We start from the raw sequence: 14,646 nt of genomic DNA on the forward strand, positions 1-14,646 counted from the left end.
TCCAAATTAATTGTAGCATGCTTATATGTGCAACTATAAGCTACCAAACGAACTTGAACGTCACGAATAATATACCCGTTATTCTTGATGGTACATGAGATAATTCTTATGTCAATCAGTTGTTGTAAACAGGGATGTTATTTGGGAAGGGCAGGGGAAAATTACCCTTTCCCTGAGTTTCAGAAATGCATATATTTAAATCATCTATTTACTAATAGCTATTATAACAAAAATCGTATAATTATTATGTACATGGACAACCTTGCCCCTCACCGTAAGCAAAATATTAAAATGAAACTGATACTCGGCAATATTGCTATTTTGTATTATAAACAAAAGATTAGCTAATATTGAGGGTAACTGCATGTTTTCATGTCGGTTTTTTAACGGATAGTGTTATGTCGCTGATAATTTTACATTTTATATGTCATGCAAGTGGCGAAGCGCCTCATGGGATCCTCGCGTTAGGCCCAGCAAATGATAAGGTCGCAAATACCAATACTATAGAAATTTGACTTCAGATGCCTCCAAAGTAAGCCTAAAGATCGCTTTAACATAATATTCAACTATACTAAGATCCTACGTTTACCCTCTACAGAATTAAAACACTTACGGACAAGTATTTATTAGGATATGCGGTAAATGATTTGATGTTTACTTTTGAGAGCTGCTTTTTATATTAAATTATGTTATAATATCTCCAAATATATAATTAAAAGCTAACGTATTAGAAATAAGAATCAGAACCTTGACACAGACAGTGCAAGATCAGCCTTTGAAGTATGTGTCGGTTCCCACCACTTTACCTCACCTTCAGAATAGGTGGATTACAGGACAATGCTACCAACACCCGTAAGAAGGAACAAATGTAAAAATTCATATTTTCAATTAACTCTTTTGTGGTGCAGATCAGTAATACGGTTTACGATATGAAATCTGAAAATTATAATCTTTCTGTTTCTACAACAGTTTCTACTCAAGTATGACTAAGAAAGGACACATTTTCACTTCTCAGGAGATAAGAAAAGAGAAGAAACCGAATTACAAAAATAATTTTGTCACAATTAAAATTATATGTGTCACTGTTAGTATATGCGTAACTGTGTTGTTTACATGTGTCATTATACTGAGTATGTATGTTACGATTTAACAGCATAAATGGCTATTGTTCATATTACACGGCTTCTTCTTTCTCTGTCTTTTTCTCTGTTACGTGTAGTCGGCGTTCAGGATGACTTTTTTCATAAATCCTAGTCACTGAATTGCCCTAAAGCCATTCTTAACAATATCCATTCATTATCTTCGTCATCTCTTTCTTATCTCTCCATCAACTTCGATTGCCATCATTCTTCTTACCAAAAATACTTCCGAGACGTTTGCCTTGATCAAAGATCCTTACTAAGTCAACGGCCTGTCAAGGGCTCAGATTTCAGTGGTTCAGTGAGTTCTAGGACGGACAGGAGACCTTTGGAAGCTTGGAACGTTCTGGACGCCCTTTATTGAGTGGTTTAGGCAAATATTTGACCAAAGTACAAACTGCCGTAGACTTAAAGGGCGCCTATCCTGGATCCTAAATCCAGATTATAGGACATTTCTTTGCTGGACTTAAATTATATATATATATATAAGAAGAAATTCGAAATTCCTTTGTTATATTTACTTCCTTGTCTTTTATTATTATTTGTAAATAAGTTGGCTTGAATTGAACTTCTTGTGGCTTCTCTCTTCAGTAGTGATTTCTTTCGAAAGGTTGGCGCCAGTTGTAGTCTACTCGTGGTCACACAAGAAAAAATCAGCCTCATCCAGCTAGAATAAGAAGAAAACATGTTTGACATTGATTTGTCATCAAGTATGTTTTCATAATAAAAATCCCATATAATATTAAAATAATTAACCTAAATCCTCTGGTGATATACTTGGTGGTTATTTGTTAGAGTGACCTACTTTATCAAACTCACTTCAGATACACACAAACACACATTGTAACAGAGAGAGAGAGAGAGAGAGAGTAGGAAAATCCATCAGTTTTATTCATACATCACCAATTCAACAAGACAAGTAGTTTTAATTAGCAATTTCTCATTATGAGTAATCATTAGAAGGTTTAGGAAAATTGTGTTGCTGCAAGGACTAATGGGACTGTTTAATTCCTTCGTTCCGGAATTTATGATGCTATGATTGGGGAGATTAGCATAGTATTTGATTTCCTGCGTTCTACACCGATAATTGTCATCTGTCCCAGTGTGGTGTATTGAGAATATTGGTAAATGCGGATTGATGTTCAATGTTGCTTTGTTAAGTTTTTGAATTGTCAACTTCCGTAAAATAAGTATTTATAGAGTATTCCTAATACTAAAGTAAACTCTTTTTGAAAATTATATTCAACTAGCTGAAATTCCCCTTTCTTGCACCAGTAAAGTGTTTGTGGGAAATATTTTAAAGGAAATTGGTATACGCACTTTAATAAACTGTAATAACAAACATTCATAATATCACTCTTAGAAATGAAAATGTTACTGTTCATCTTTGAGGCCAGAAAAGTATTAATTTGACACTAAAACTGTTCGATTTTGAATGTTACATATTACCCCTTGTCTTACATGTTAGAGACTATAAAAACAACACATATCACGTAAGACTATGGCATATTTTCGCAGCCCTTATTTAGCATAGCAACAATTACATAAAACTATGAACACATATTCCAATGAGAAATTACACAGAAACTACGAACACCTATTACACAAGGCTATAGCATTTTTTCGCAACGCCCTTATGTAACATAGCAGAGCTAAGCAAGCTGATAAAGTAGTACGGCTTATTTTCTTAACACTTATTTTAACATAGCAGAGAATACATAAGACTATAAACACATATTATAACCCCTATGGAACATAGTAGATATTACTTAAGACTATGAATATATAGCAGAGAATAATGAGGATGAATAGGTTTTTTTATTGAATCATTTTTTAACTCCTGTGTAACATAGCAGAGCTAATAATAGAGTATGACTTATTTTTCAATCCATAAATAAGAAAGGCTTTAACTACCTTTTAATTCCTATGTACCGTAGTAAAATCCTACACATAGTAGAGCTTACACAACAAAGGTTATGACCCAATGTAACATTTTTGTTCTCTTTTACGACATAGATTACCTACTAAAAAAAGCAGAGATGACACAAAAACTATGATAAAATAAGTAGCACATAAAACTCGTTATGCTGATAAAAGGAGACGGCCTATAGCAAAATACGCTTGTCTTAAATCCCGTTCTCTTTTATAACCCTTCTTTTAGCCCGTATTTATCATAGCAAAAATTAAAACACAGATTCAAACCCCTATTTAAAATAGCCTAAATTGCACACAATTTATACAACGAACACATATTCCGATCCCTCACAGCAGAATGTCGAATCCCCATTTTTAACTACTATCATATAATATAGGCAGAGATTAAGGTTACGACTCGTTCATTTGTTATGGCCGTTTTACAAACGCTTTTTAACATAGCAAGAAAAGAAATTTGACGGGTATTAGAGCTCGATTTTACATTCGCTTATTTGACATAAGTTTTTGATCAGGAATATTATATTAGTTTATGTGTGGTACGTCCATTTAACCGACTTGTGTGTTCTCGGTATATAGGGTTTTTAACATGCTGATTACATATATAATATTTGTTTTTACCTAGGTCTTATTGTTTATGTGATAAAAGGTGTGATCTTAAGTCAACCCGTATATAAGAATGGCAGTTTCGTTTAATTTTATTTAGCATAGAAGAAATTACAAAAGAAAAGGTTAAAATAATCATACAATGAGGCCTCATAAACGATGTTTGTTTTCTCTTTTTAGACCTTTATTTATTGTAGAAGATGCTACATAAGAAAGACTATGGTCTCTTTTCTAACCCTTACAAAATATGTTCTCGTGAACGGCACAATGTATAAAGATTTTGTTTTTATATTTCTTATGAGAGTATTGAAAAGCGATTACCTTTTGTATTTGATGTAACTCACATGGTAAACCATTTTATGAATGCTATAAAACAATGTCTACGAACCCAATGAGACTTATGCCTTCTCACGCCCCCTTCTTGGTAATTGCTGAAAGATGGGCCCAGTTAGTTGTAGTTAACATTTTCAAATTTAAATTTTAAATAGCTTAGTACTTTGTTCTATTTTGTACATTTTTTGTACCAACCAGAAAAAAAAAACAATTTTTTGATGCGAATTTAACTAGCTTGGAATTTTCCAATTTAAATTTGGTACTATTTTGTATATGTATATTTTTATTATTATACGAAAAACATTATATTAATTAGAAAAGCAAATAAAGGCCATTTTACATTTTGCAGACCTAATTTTGTGGTGGAAATTTTCATATTAAAATTTGACTAGCTCTAAGTTTTATAGTATTTTTGTACAAGGAGTGCCATATTAAACTTTGTGAAATTATTTAGCTGTGGTGTGACGTCCTTACATTCGAATTCGAAATATTAACAAATGGTCTGCCATTTGAAATAGTATTTAAATTGTTGTAAATGCTTCCGAAAATGTAGTAATATTCTTCAGAAGATGATAAACGTAACAATGGAGCTAACTTCTTAGAAATTATAATTTTTGTTGTAACGAAAACCTGCCAAACATTTTAAGGCAATACTATATAGAACCCTTTCTCACTATTAAGTTTTAAATGCACTTTCCAGACTTTTGAATTAGTATAGAACTGATGGTTACTTTATTGTAAGACTTGAAGCGCATGAGCTACCAGTGAAATTGAATATAGGTTACAGACGATAAAATATTCAATATAAGAGAATAACTTCATACATTCAATTTTTACTTAATTCTTTTAACAGACTCCATAGCAAACTGCATTACTAAGGGATGAAGAGGTACTAAAGGAAACTAATACAGGACGACACATTATGAAGATAATAGGAAAAACAAGAAACAGTATGCTTAGCAATTTTATCCGGCACTCCGATTGGATCAACTTGTTGATGGAAGGAAACGCAGAAGGAAAACCATGATAGAATATTTAGATCTAGTTACGAAGAACTATTCTTATCCAAGTATAAAATAGCACTCAAAGAAAGAAAAAGTTTTAAAATTTCATTGTCACCGAACAAAGGATAGTTAGAGTAGCAAGAAGAAGAACCTTACTATAAATAATGCAGAATTATTAGCTATGAACAATTTTGATTCAATCTGAAAACTGTCATTTTAGTGCTATTTTGTGTGCACTAAAAATTCAATTTCGGCAGTTACTTAAGCTTCTCAATATTAATGGACTTCAAATTTATTTTCTTAAATAATGCTATATTTTCCTGGTTGGTGCAAAAATAAGTAGGCCGCAAAATGTATTCCTCGGTTTAATTGAATAACACAAAAATATAATCTGAACCTTCCTTCATTTATTAGTAATACAATTTTCTCCTGATTGGTGCAAAAATAAATACTCCACCCAAATTTATTCCTTCGTTTACTTGAATAGGACAGCAAGTATAAAATTCTCAGATACCTAAAATTTTCCTTTTGTACTTTTTAAAAGATTGCAGTTTCTTTCTTTTTGGTACAAAAATAAATAGGATATCCAAATTTATTCCTTCGCTTATTTGAATAGAACAAAACGGTATGAAATTCTAAGGTAGTTAAAATGCACCTTCTTTAATTTTTAAACAATACATTTTTCGTGGTTGGTGCAAACTAAATAAAAAACCCAAATTTATTCATTCTTTTCTTTGAATAGCACAAACGGTATAAAATTTTGGGCTAGTTGAAATGTCATTTGTTTGCTTATTTAGATAATACATATTTTTTCTTGGTTGGCACAAAATTAAATACGATACCCAAATTTATTCCTTCGTTTATAGTACAATCTGATATAAAGTTATGAGCAAGTTAAAATGAAACTTCTAGTCACTCTGTCCTATGTTCTCCTCCAAATTAAAATAACCTAATACTTACGTAGTAAGGCTGTTTACATCAATATTATGACGACGTGCTGCATGGGTATACAATGGAGAATGAAAAGCAGTTTACACAAAATTGCGGCTTACTTCCCCTGATGACAGAAGATGAAAATGATCAGCAGAAATTATAATGAATTGTATCTACATGTGAATAACTGTAATTGGGTAGGAGTTATAACAGTTTAGACGTTTGGGGCTTTTGTCTATTGGTGCGGGAATTATGACCGTTTAGACATGTGAGTTTTTTGTCCATTTGTGTGGGAGTTACGACCGTTTCGACGCGTGGAAGTTTTGTCCATTTGTGGGAAAGTTATGACCGTTTCGACATGTGGGGAATTTGTTCATTTGTGTGGGAGTTATGGCCGTTTTCACGTGTAGGTTTTTTGTCCATTTGTGTTGAAGTTATGACCATTTCGAAATGTGTGGGATATGTCCACCTATCACCTTGTCCACTTTGGATCATAAGTATTTTTCGGACTTCTTTTTATTATTTTCTGCGTGTGAAACTTACAAGACATGCAACCAGGATCATTTCAAAGTGTGGGAGATTTGTCCGATTGTGTGGGAGTTTTGTTCTTTTATGTGGGAATTGTGACCCTTGCTATGTGTGGGTGTTTTGTCCATTTGTGTGGGAGTTATGACCGATTCTCTTGGGCGTTGTCACATTTCTTGAGGGTGGAGGTTTTCACTGTGGGAGATATATTCGTTCGTTCATTTGGGAGATTTGTCCATTTGTGTGGGAATTATGACCGATTGTGTGGGCATTTTGACACATCTTGAGTGTGGGTGTTTTGACCTAGACCCAATTTTTATAATGTACAGTTGGCAACACTGCACCAGAAAAATAGCTCAGAGTACCCCCATGTTGTAATACCAAAATTGTTTCAAAGGAAAATAAAATAATTACCAAAACACTGGAATATAACACTTAGCGTATGCGATGAATATCACCTTAGTACTACCAAAGGGGAGGTACTTTGAGGCCCACAGCACTTTCTTTATTTATAAATAGATAAATAAAACGCTAAATACTAAGCAAATTCCTTTTATGATGAATGGGGCCTAGCTTCACATATATTTTTTAAAGATTATTTATGCAATATAGAAATGTTACAAAATGTAACAAAAATAACTTGTGGGCCTCTAAGCCCCCTCCTCTTGGAGGTTCTAGGAATAATAGTAAAAAAACATAAAATACTAACACATATAAATACAATAAATATTTACTCACCTATTAAATTATATTTTTACATCATTTTTATTTATTCATTTGTAAGTTGTGCACAATAAATGTTTCTTATGCAAGGCTAACTCAGATGTTTTTTTAAATGCCATTTTGGAATATGGAAGTGCCATTTAAAAAAAAACAGAGGAAAAATAGTACTTTACAACTTTAATATTAAAAAAACAAATTCTTCATGTTAATTTGCGTTTTTTCTCTCACTTAGGTTTGCTTGCATTTGCTTTTCTATTCACTTGTCATACCACTCTGAGAGGCAAACACTTCCTAATTAAACAATATTAATTAACATGTTTCTCTCAACCTGACCACTTTATACACACTTCAAAAGCCTAAACTTAAGACACCACAAGTAGTACTTTTCTAAGTTTTCAGTGGTATCTTTTCCATAATCCATATCTATCTATCTATCTAATTTGATATATATATATATATATATATATATATATATATATATATATATATATATATATATATATATATATATATATATATATATATATAATTGAAAATCACTACGTTTGTGACTCAAAATCTCCTGAACCGCCCGAGCGATTTCGATCAAATTTTCAACATGGATAAGGTTCAGGCCTGGGATCGTTTTTATGATTTAAGATTGACAGAGAAACGTTGGGGAGGAGAATTAGGGGGAGATATATAAAAATCAATTTATATAACACAGAAAGTGAATATTTTTGTAAGTTTAAAACTCTTGAACTATCCCACCGATTCCAATCAAATTTTCAAGATACAGGAGGTTTGGATTGGAAATAATTTTGTAATTTCACTTTAACAGTAGACCTTAGGGAGGGGAGGGAGAGGGACGTAGAAATAAAAACAAATGAAACCTAATAACTTTTGAGTCACCTACCGAATCTCCATCAAATTTTCAACATAAATGAGGGTTGAGCCTTGGGTGTTTTTTATCATTTCACTTCGACAAGCCAACCTAGGGCAGGGGAGGGGCAGATATATGTAAGAAAATTTAAATTAAAATTACTGCTTTTGTAACTTCATCACTCTTGAGCCACCCGACCGATCAAAATCAAATTTTCAACATGCATGAGTTTAGAGGTAGGGATTTCTTTATGCTATCCACTTTGACGACGCAACGTACGGGAGGGGAGAAGGAGATAAATTTAAAAATGATTAAAACTGACCGATATTAATATTGAATCCAAAGTTTTCAGGATCGATGAGAGAAACAGTGACACTTCTGATGCTGTTTCAATCTAGTTCAGCCTCGATGGTTGGGCAGGGGGAGGGGGAAACATTTTACAATGTTCGAAAATGACTAATTTCAGTGTCGAGTCCATAGTTTTAGGAGTAACTGAGATTAAGAGTGACAATTCTGATGCCGTGTGCCGCAGAATGGATGAGGGAGAGGGGGAGTTACATATGTATAATAATAATAAAAAATGGCCAATATTTGTGTCTAATCCTTAGTTTTGGGGAACATTCAGATGAACAGTCACATTTCCGATCCGGTTTAAATCCAAAATAAGCCCCCACTTGGGGCAGGGGGATATATATATATATATATATATATATATATATATATATATATGTGTGTGTGTGTGTGTGTGTGTGTGAAGTAAATTGCCACTATCAGTGTCAAATTTATAGTTTTCTGGGTCTCTTAGATGAACAGTGATACTTTTGATCCCGTTTAAATTCAAATCCAATCCCGCTACTTGGGGAAGGGTAAGAAGAGACATTTAAAATGATCGAAAATGACTGATAAATGCCGTTTTTTATGGCATCTATTTAAACGGCATCGGAAAGATCATTGATCATCTAGGCGACCCGAGAGTCATGAATTCGACAGTAATACTGGTCATTTTCGATCATTTTATTATCTTCACTTCTTCCAAGTTTCGGGCCTGAATTTGGTTTCAAGCGGGATCGGAAGTGTTACTCTTCATCTCAGCGAGAGAGGCCACGGTGGCTCAGTGGTAGAGCGTTCACCTCTGGTGTTTGGGGTCCCGGGTTCGATCCCAGTCCCCGCCAAGTGAACTTTGTGGTAGACAAACACCGTGTGCGTGGGTTTTCTCGGGGTTCTCCCGTTTCCTCCCACTTTCTTTATTCCACCATTTCATTATTACTCATCATCACCGTCTCCTTTAGCCTAACCGGCATAACCGTGGGACGTAAAACTCAAAGATTTCATTTCCTTTCTTCATCTCAGCGACCCTAAAAACTACGGATATCTGCCATTTTTGATTATTTTTATATATACAGTATGGCGCTAAATTCGTTGTACAAAAGCAAAGGAGTAATTCTTGAGAGTAAAACAAACAAAAAAGTTCCAATAAACATAGGGCGAAAACCCCATCGTTTACGTGTTATAGGCTGCCAGAAACATGAGAGTAAGGTTCATAGCTCCAAAACTATGGGATCTACCGTAGTCGGGTCAAGACTTCACTTAAGAACTAGTATGTACCCTATCCAAAAACAGGTGTTTCAGAATCCTGATGTGCTTCCACAACAATTTTTATAGAGGGAGATTGATCACGGGTCTATGATATAAAGTACTCTCCAACTACTTCCATAAAAATTGTTTCGTGAGAACCTTAGGATTCTAAAACAAGTATTTTTGGATAGAGCATATTGTAGTTCCTAAGTGAAGTCTCGGACCGATTACAGTATATCCCATAGTTTTGGAGCTATGGACCTTTAGAATTAATTTTTTCATGTTTTTGGCAGCCTATAACACGTAAACGATGGGGTTTCCGCCCTATGTTTATTGGAACTTTTTGTTGGTTTTACATTCAGCAATCACTTCTCTGCGTTTGTATGACGAATTTAGCGCCATACTGTATATATGCCCCCTCCTCCTCTTCCGTGTTGCGCGGCACGGCATCGGATGTGCCACCTGTCATCTCAGCGAACCCGGAAACTGTGGATTTGACACTAATATGGGTTATTTTTGATCAGTTTTATGTATTTCAATTTTCCCGTCCTCCAAAATGCGCGTCTGAATTTGGATTTAAACATCAGAAGTGTCACTGCTGATATCGGCGACCCAAAGAACTATAGATTCAACACTAATATGGATTAGTTTCGACCATTTATCTATCTATTTACATATATTTCCCCCTCACCCATGTTGTGGCCCATGGCATCAGAAGTGTCACCGTTCATCTCATCAATCCCCGAAAATTGTGGATTCATCACTAATATCGGCAATTTTCAATCATTTTTAAAAATCTCTTCCTCCCTTCTCCAAAGTTGCAGGTTTGAATTTGAATTTAAACAGGATCGAACATATCACTGTTCATATAAGCGACCCAGAAAATTATAAATTCGACACTAATAGTGGTCATTTCCAATCATTTTTATGTATATATCTCTTTGTCCCCCTCCATCAAGCGACGGGACTGCTTTTGGATTTAAACTGGATTTGAAATGTCTCCGTTCAACTGAATAATCTCGAAAACTATGGATTAGACGCTAATATTGGTCAATTTCGGTCATTATTATATATATATAGATCCTCCTCCTCCGTGCTGCAGCACACTGCATCAGGAATGTCACAGTTAACCTCAGCTACTCCTAAAGCTATGAATTCAATACTAATATTAGTCATTTTCGATCATTTTTAAATGTTTATCCCTCTCCCCTACGTTGTACCCTCCCCCTTCTCAACTATCAGGACTGAACTGGGATTAAACCAGCATCAGAAGTGCCACTGGTTCTCACATTGACCCCGAAAACTATGGATTTAACACTAATATCGGTTAATTTTAATATTTTTTTAATTTCTCTCCCTCAACCCTCGTAGCATCGTCATCGCGAATAGACTAAAGTAATCCCTGCCCCTAAACTCATGCATGTTGATAATTTCATTGAGGTCAGTCGGGTGGTTCAAGTGTGATGAAGTCACAAAGGCAGTCATTTTTATTTTAATTTTTTAACATATATCTCCCACTCTCCTTCCCCTAAAATGACTCGTCAAAATTAAACGAAAAAAGACACCCAGAGGCCCGACCCTTATATATGGTGAAAATTTGACCGAGATTGGTTGGGTGGTTCCAAAGTTATTAGGTTTATTATATTGCATTTATACTTTCCCTATCTTCCTCCTCCCCTAGGATCTACTGTTAAAGTGGAATTTCAAAAATATTTCCAGATCCGAACATCATGTATCTTGAAAATTTGATTCAGATTGGTTGGATGGGTCAAGAGTTATTAAGTTACAAAAATAATCACTTTCTCTCTTACATAAATTGATTTATATATATATATATATATATCCTTCCTTCTCCTACCCTACCTTGCTCCGTCAAATTTAAAGCATAAAAACGATCACAGGTTTGAACCCCAGGTATGTTGAAAATTTTATCAAGATCTGTCGGATGGATCAGGAGTTATTAAATCTTATTTATTTTTATACCCCTTCCCCCATCCCTCAGTTTTATTGTCAAAGTGAATAACCTAAAACTAACCCAGCCTCGAACCTCGTCCATGTTACAAATTTGATCGAGATCGCTCGGGCGGTTCAGGAGATTTTAAGTGACAAACATAGCAATTTTCAATTTTATATATATATATATATAGATAGATAGATAGATAGATAGATAGATAAATGATCGAAAATGATCAATATTAGTGTCGAATCCATTGTTTTCGGGGTTGCCGAGATGATCAATGATGTTTCCGCTGCTGTTTAAGTCGATGCCATTTAAAACGAAAACAGCATATTTCACGGGTACTATACACATGGAATACGGAGTTGTGCATGTAGATTTTCATTCCAACCCAGGGAAGCGGGCAATACATGCTAGTATATTATTTAAAAACTTCCTGCTCTCAATCATTCAGTGTCTAGTATCATCACCTTATTGCCAATAAATCAACACTACAAACCTTTCATAGCCAACGCTAACTCTGCATTCAAGCTTCCGTAATGTTCTCAGTTATCATTTACCAATATCTAAGCTCTGTTAGAAATGGTAATAATTCTAGTAAAACTCTTCTCAAAACTAATTATCTGTATACAAAAACAAACCTTACCAAGTTTCTAGAAAAGCCATCTGCATCACGAATAGTGAGTAAGTAAAAAGCTGTGTTCCTTACATACATAATTCACTACATTACACCAAATTATCTACATGCTCTCAACGTTCCCTTAAAGAACTATTAAATTTATATCTCAAATAATACTTATGTGTCAACAAATCATTTCTCTGGAAAAACTTGAAAATTACCAATGCTAAATTAGTGAAAAGACACGTATCTTTATAACACTAAAATCCATAGTATTTAATCCCTTAATATCTATAACAGTGCAATTAAGGTATGTTGTCAACAATATTAGATTTTAAAAAGTAAGTTAATAAAATTACAACATAAAAATTTGTATTTATTTCAAACATTATATTGATGGCACTTGTGGCAGATGAAGAATCAAAGGAGGGAGATTATTGCTTGAAAAGGTAGCCACCTTATGTGATAACATCAGGTAAGTTTTTGGTAGTTCTGGTATATCGTCCTGGATGTTCGCATTTCAAAGCAAGGATCAGGTTAGCGAGCAAAATTCACTCTTTTTTTTTTCTTTCTTTTTTTTTTTTTTTTTTTTGTTCAAACTCAAACTTGTTCAATAATATGAACTTCGGAGTCAATAATATGTATTGCACTTATTTGATTAAAATGTTTATTCATTTACCTTTATTTTGTTTAACTCTCCGTAGGCGAGGTCAAAACTCCCAAAGCGTCGCAGAAGAGTTCTTCCTGTGGAGCAACCTCGAAGGAAACGTGAAAGAGACGGCGCCTTCAACAGACGAATGAATGCTATTAAGCATCATCATCACCCGGACATTTTCAAAGATGCCTTCGGAGGAGCAAAAATTGGTAAGATTTTCTTATTATTTTTCATTCAACCTTTTTAGTGTACATGCATGTTGATTTGTTGTTAACTTTGGTATAAATCAGCAGTTCGGAACTATTTTTACCTGATGTCTCCATAATGAACTCTTTATACTTATTCCACCTCGTGGTCATTCTTGTATTGTCTGGCCCCTTTTGCGATTATTATTATTATTATTATTATTATTATTATTACTAATAATAATAATGATAATAATAACCACAGCAATTTATTTCCAGCAGGATATTTCATTGTAGTATTATTTTACTTCTTTGTTTTAGTATTATTTTCTATATTATTTTTAGTATTGTGGGTATCATTCTCTTCACTTGCTCGCTCCTCACGGTCCTGTAATTATCCCCTGTAGAGAGCAAGTTGTATATGTTTGCCACTTACAAACCTACATTTTTACATATGTATTGATGGAAAATCTATCTCCCGATTCGTATGATGCTGAAGTATGATGTTTCTAGTGTACTCGACATTTATAAAATATTCTATTTTTCCATTGCTTCTATTAGGTTACTTTTCTGATTATTTACTAGTTTGGGTTCAAATTTTGAAACCTAATTTGTATACACTCCCATGCTAACTAGAACTCCAAAAGTTTGAACACGTAAGTGAACTTGGTGACTGTACAACATTTCTGCACACCAATTGCTCTAGCTTATTGTTTTACGTTAAATTTACAAAGTTATTATAAATTAGTTTAGATTGTGTATAGGCCTAGGCATGCGCATACCTAGATACTTTTATTGTTAGGGGTCTAAAGTTTTGTGTGACCAATATTACAAGACATTACCTCTATGTAGTATTGAACAGGTGGTATTCTCCACTGGAAGAAAATGATAAGCAGTTGTGAAGTGTTGTACCCTATATTTTCATTAACAGAAATGATAGAACTAGATTGCATTGTGAGGAGAGGAAAGGCACAAATAAACTATAAGAACAAAATTATCAGCAAATCGAAATCAAATGATTAATTGCTCGTATAGTATTATTACGAAAGTGTTCAAATATATATCGAGTTACCAAGCTTAAGTGGGTGTCCATCCGATGAACCCCTTGGGTGTGTCCTATACGTAGGCAATGTCAATTGCTTATGTATTTCCTCAGTAGATGGTACAGTGTGTAATTACTAATTAGTGTAAAAAGATGTTACATGAGTAATGGCAAGGCATTTATGGGTAGAAATCTTTATATTCTCCATGGGAAATGTGTACACCATCTCCTTCTCTCCTCCCATATTTCTTAAAATCTTCTTTTGCATTCTCTAGTATTAGTTCATAGTAAAAATTAAGCAAATATTTTTTTAAAAAAAAGTAGTGGAAAACCATATCAGGTTTCGAAAATATCTTCAGAAGATTTATATCAGCAACCTTAAATAACACTTTTATAGATTTGAGATTATTTTTTCTGCATTGTTATACATAGGTAAACTGAATATAACCCAACCCACACATATATATTTAACGAATTCGTACCAGTAAAATCCTTTATGGAATTAGTGGTTTTCTACTTTTATCAATTATTCTTTCATCAGTGAATCTTGTTACTT

At 33.9% G+C, this 14,646-nt stretch overlaps 1 protein-coding gene across 2 annotated transcripts in view; it reads left to right on the plus strand.

Moving 5' to 3' along the window:
* LOC145683752 (potassium voltage-gated channel protein Shaw-like) overlaps positions 1–14,646 on the plus strand; it is a 151,290-nt gene that overhangs the window by 68,253 nt on the left and 68,391 nt on the right. For both annotated transcript variants that reach the window (XM_081755296.1, XM_081755297.1), the window contains exon 5: positions 12,913–13,072. In XM_081755296.1, the coding sequence (XP_081611422.1) occupies positions 12,913–13,072 (160 nt within the window). The remainder of the gene's footprint in view (positions 1–12,912; positions 13,073–14,646) is intronic.

This window comes from Thermobia domestica, chromosome 4, assembly GCF_964235325.1.
Source record: "Thermobia domestica chromosome 4, izTheDome1.hap1.1, whole genome shotgun sequence".
NCBI classification, from domain to species: Eukaryota; Metazoa; Arthropoda; class Insecta; order Zygentoma; family Lepismatidae; genus Thermobia; species Thermobia domestica.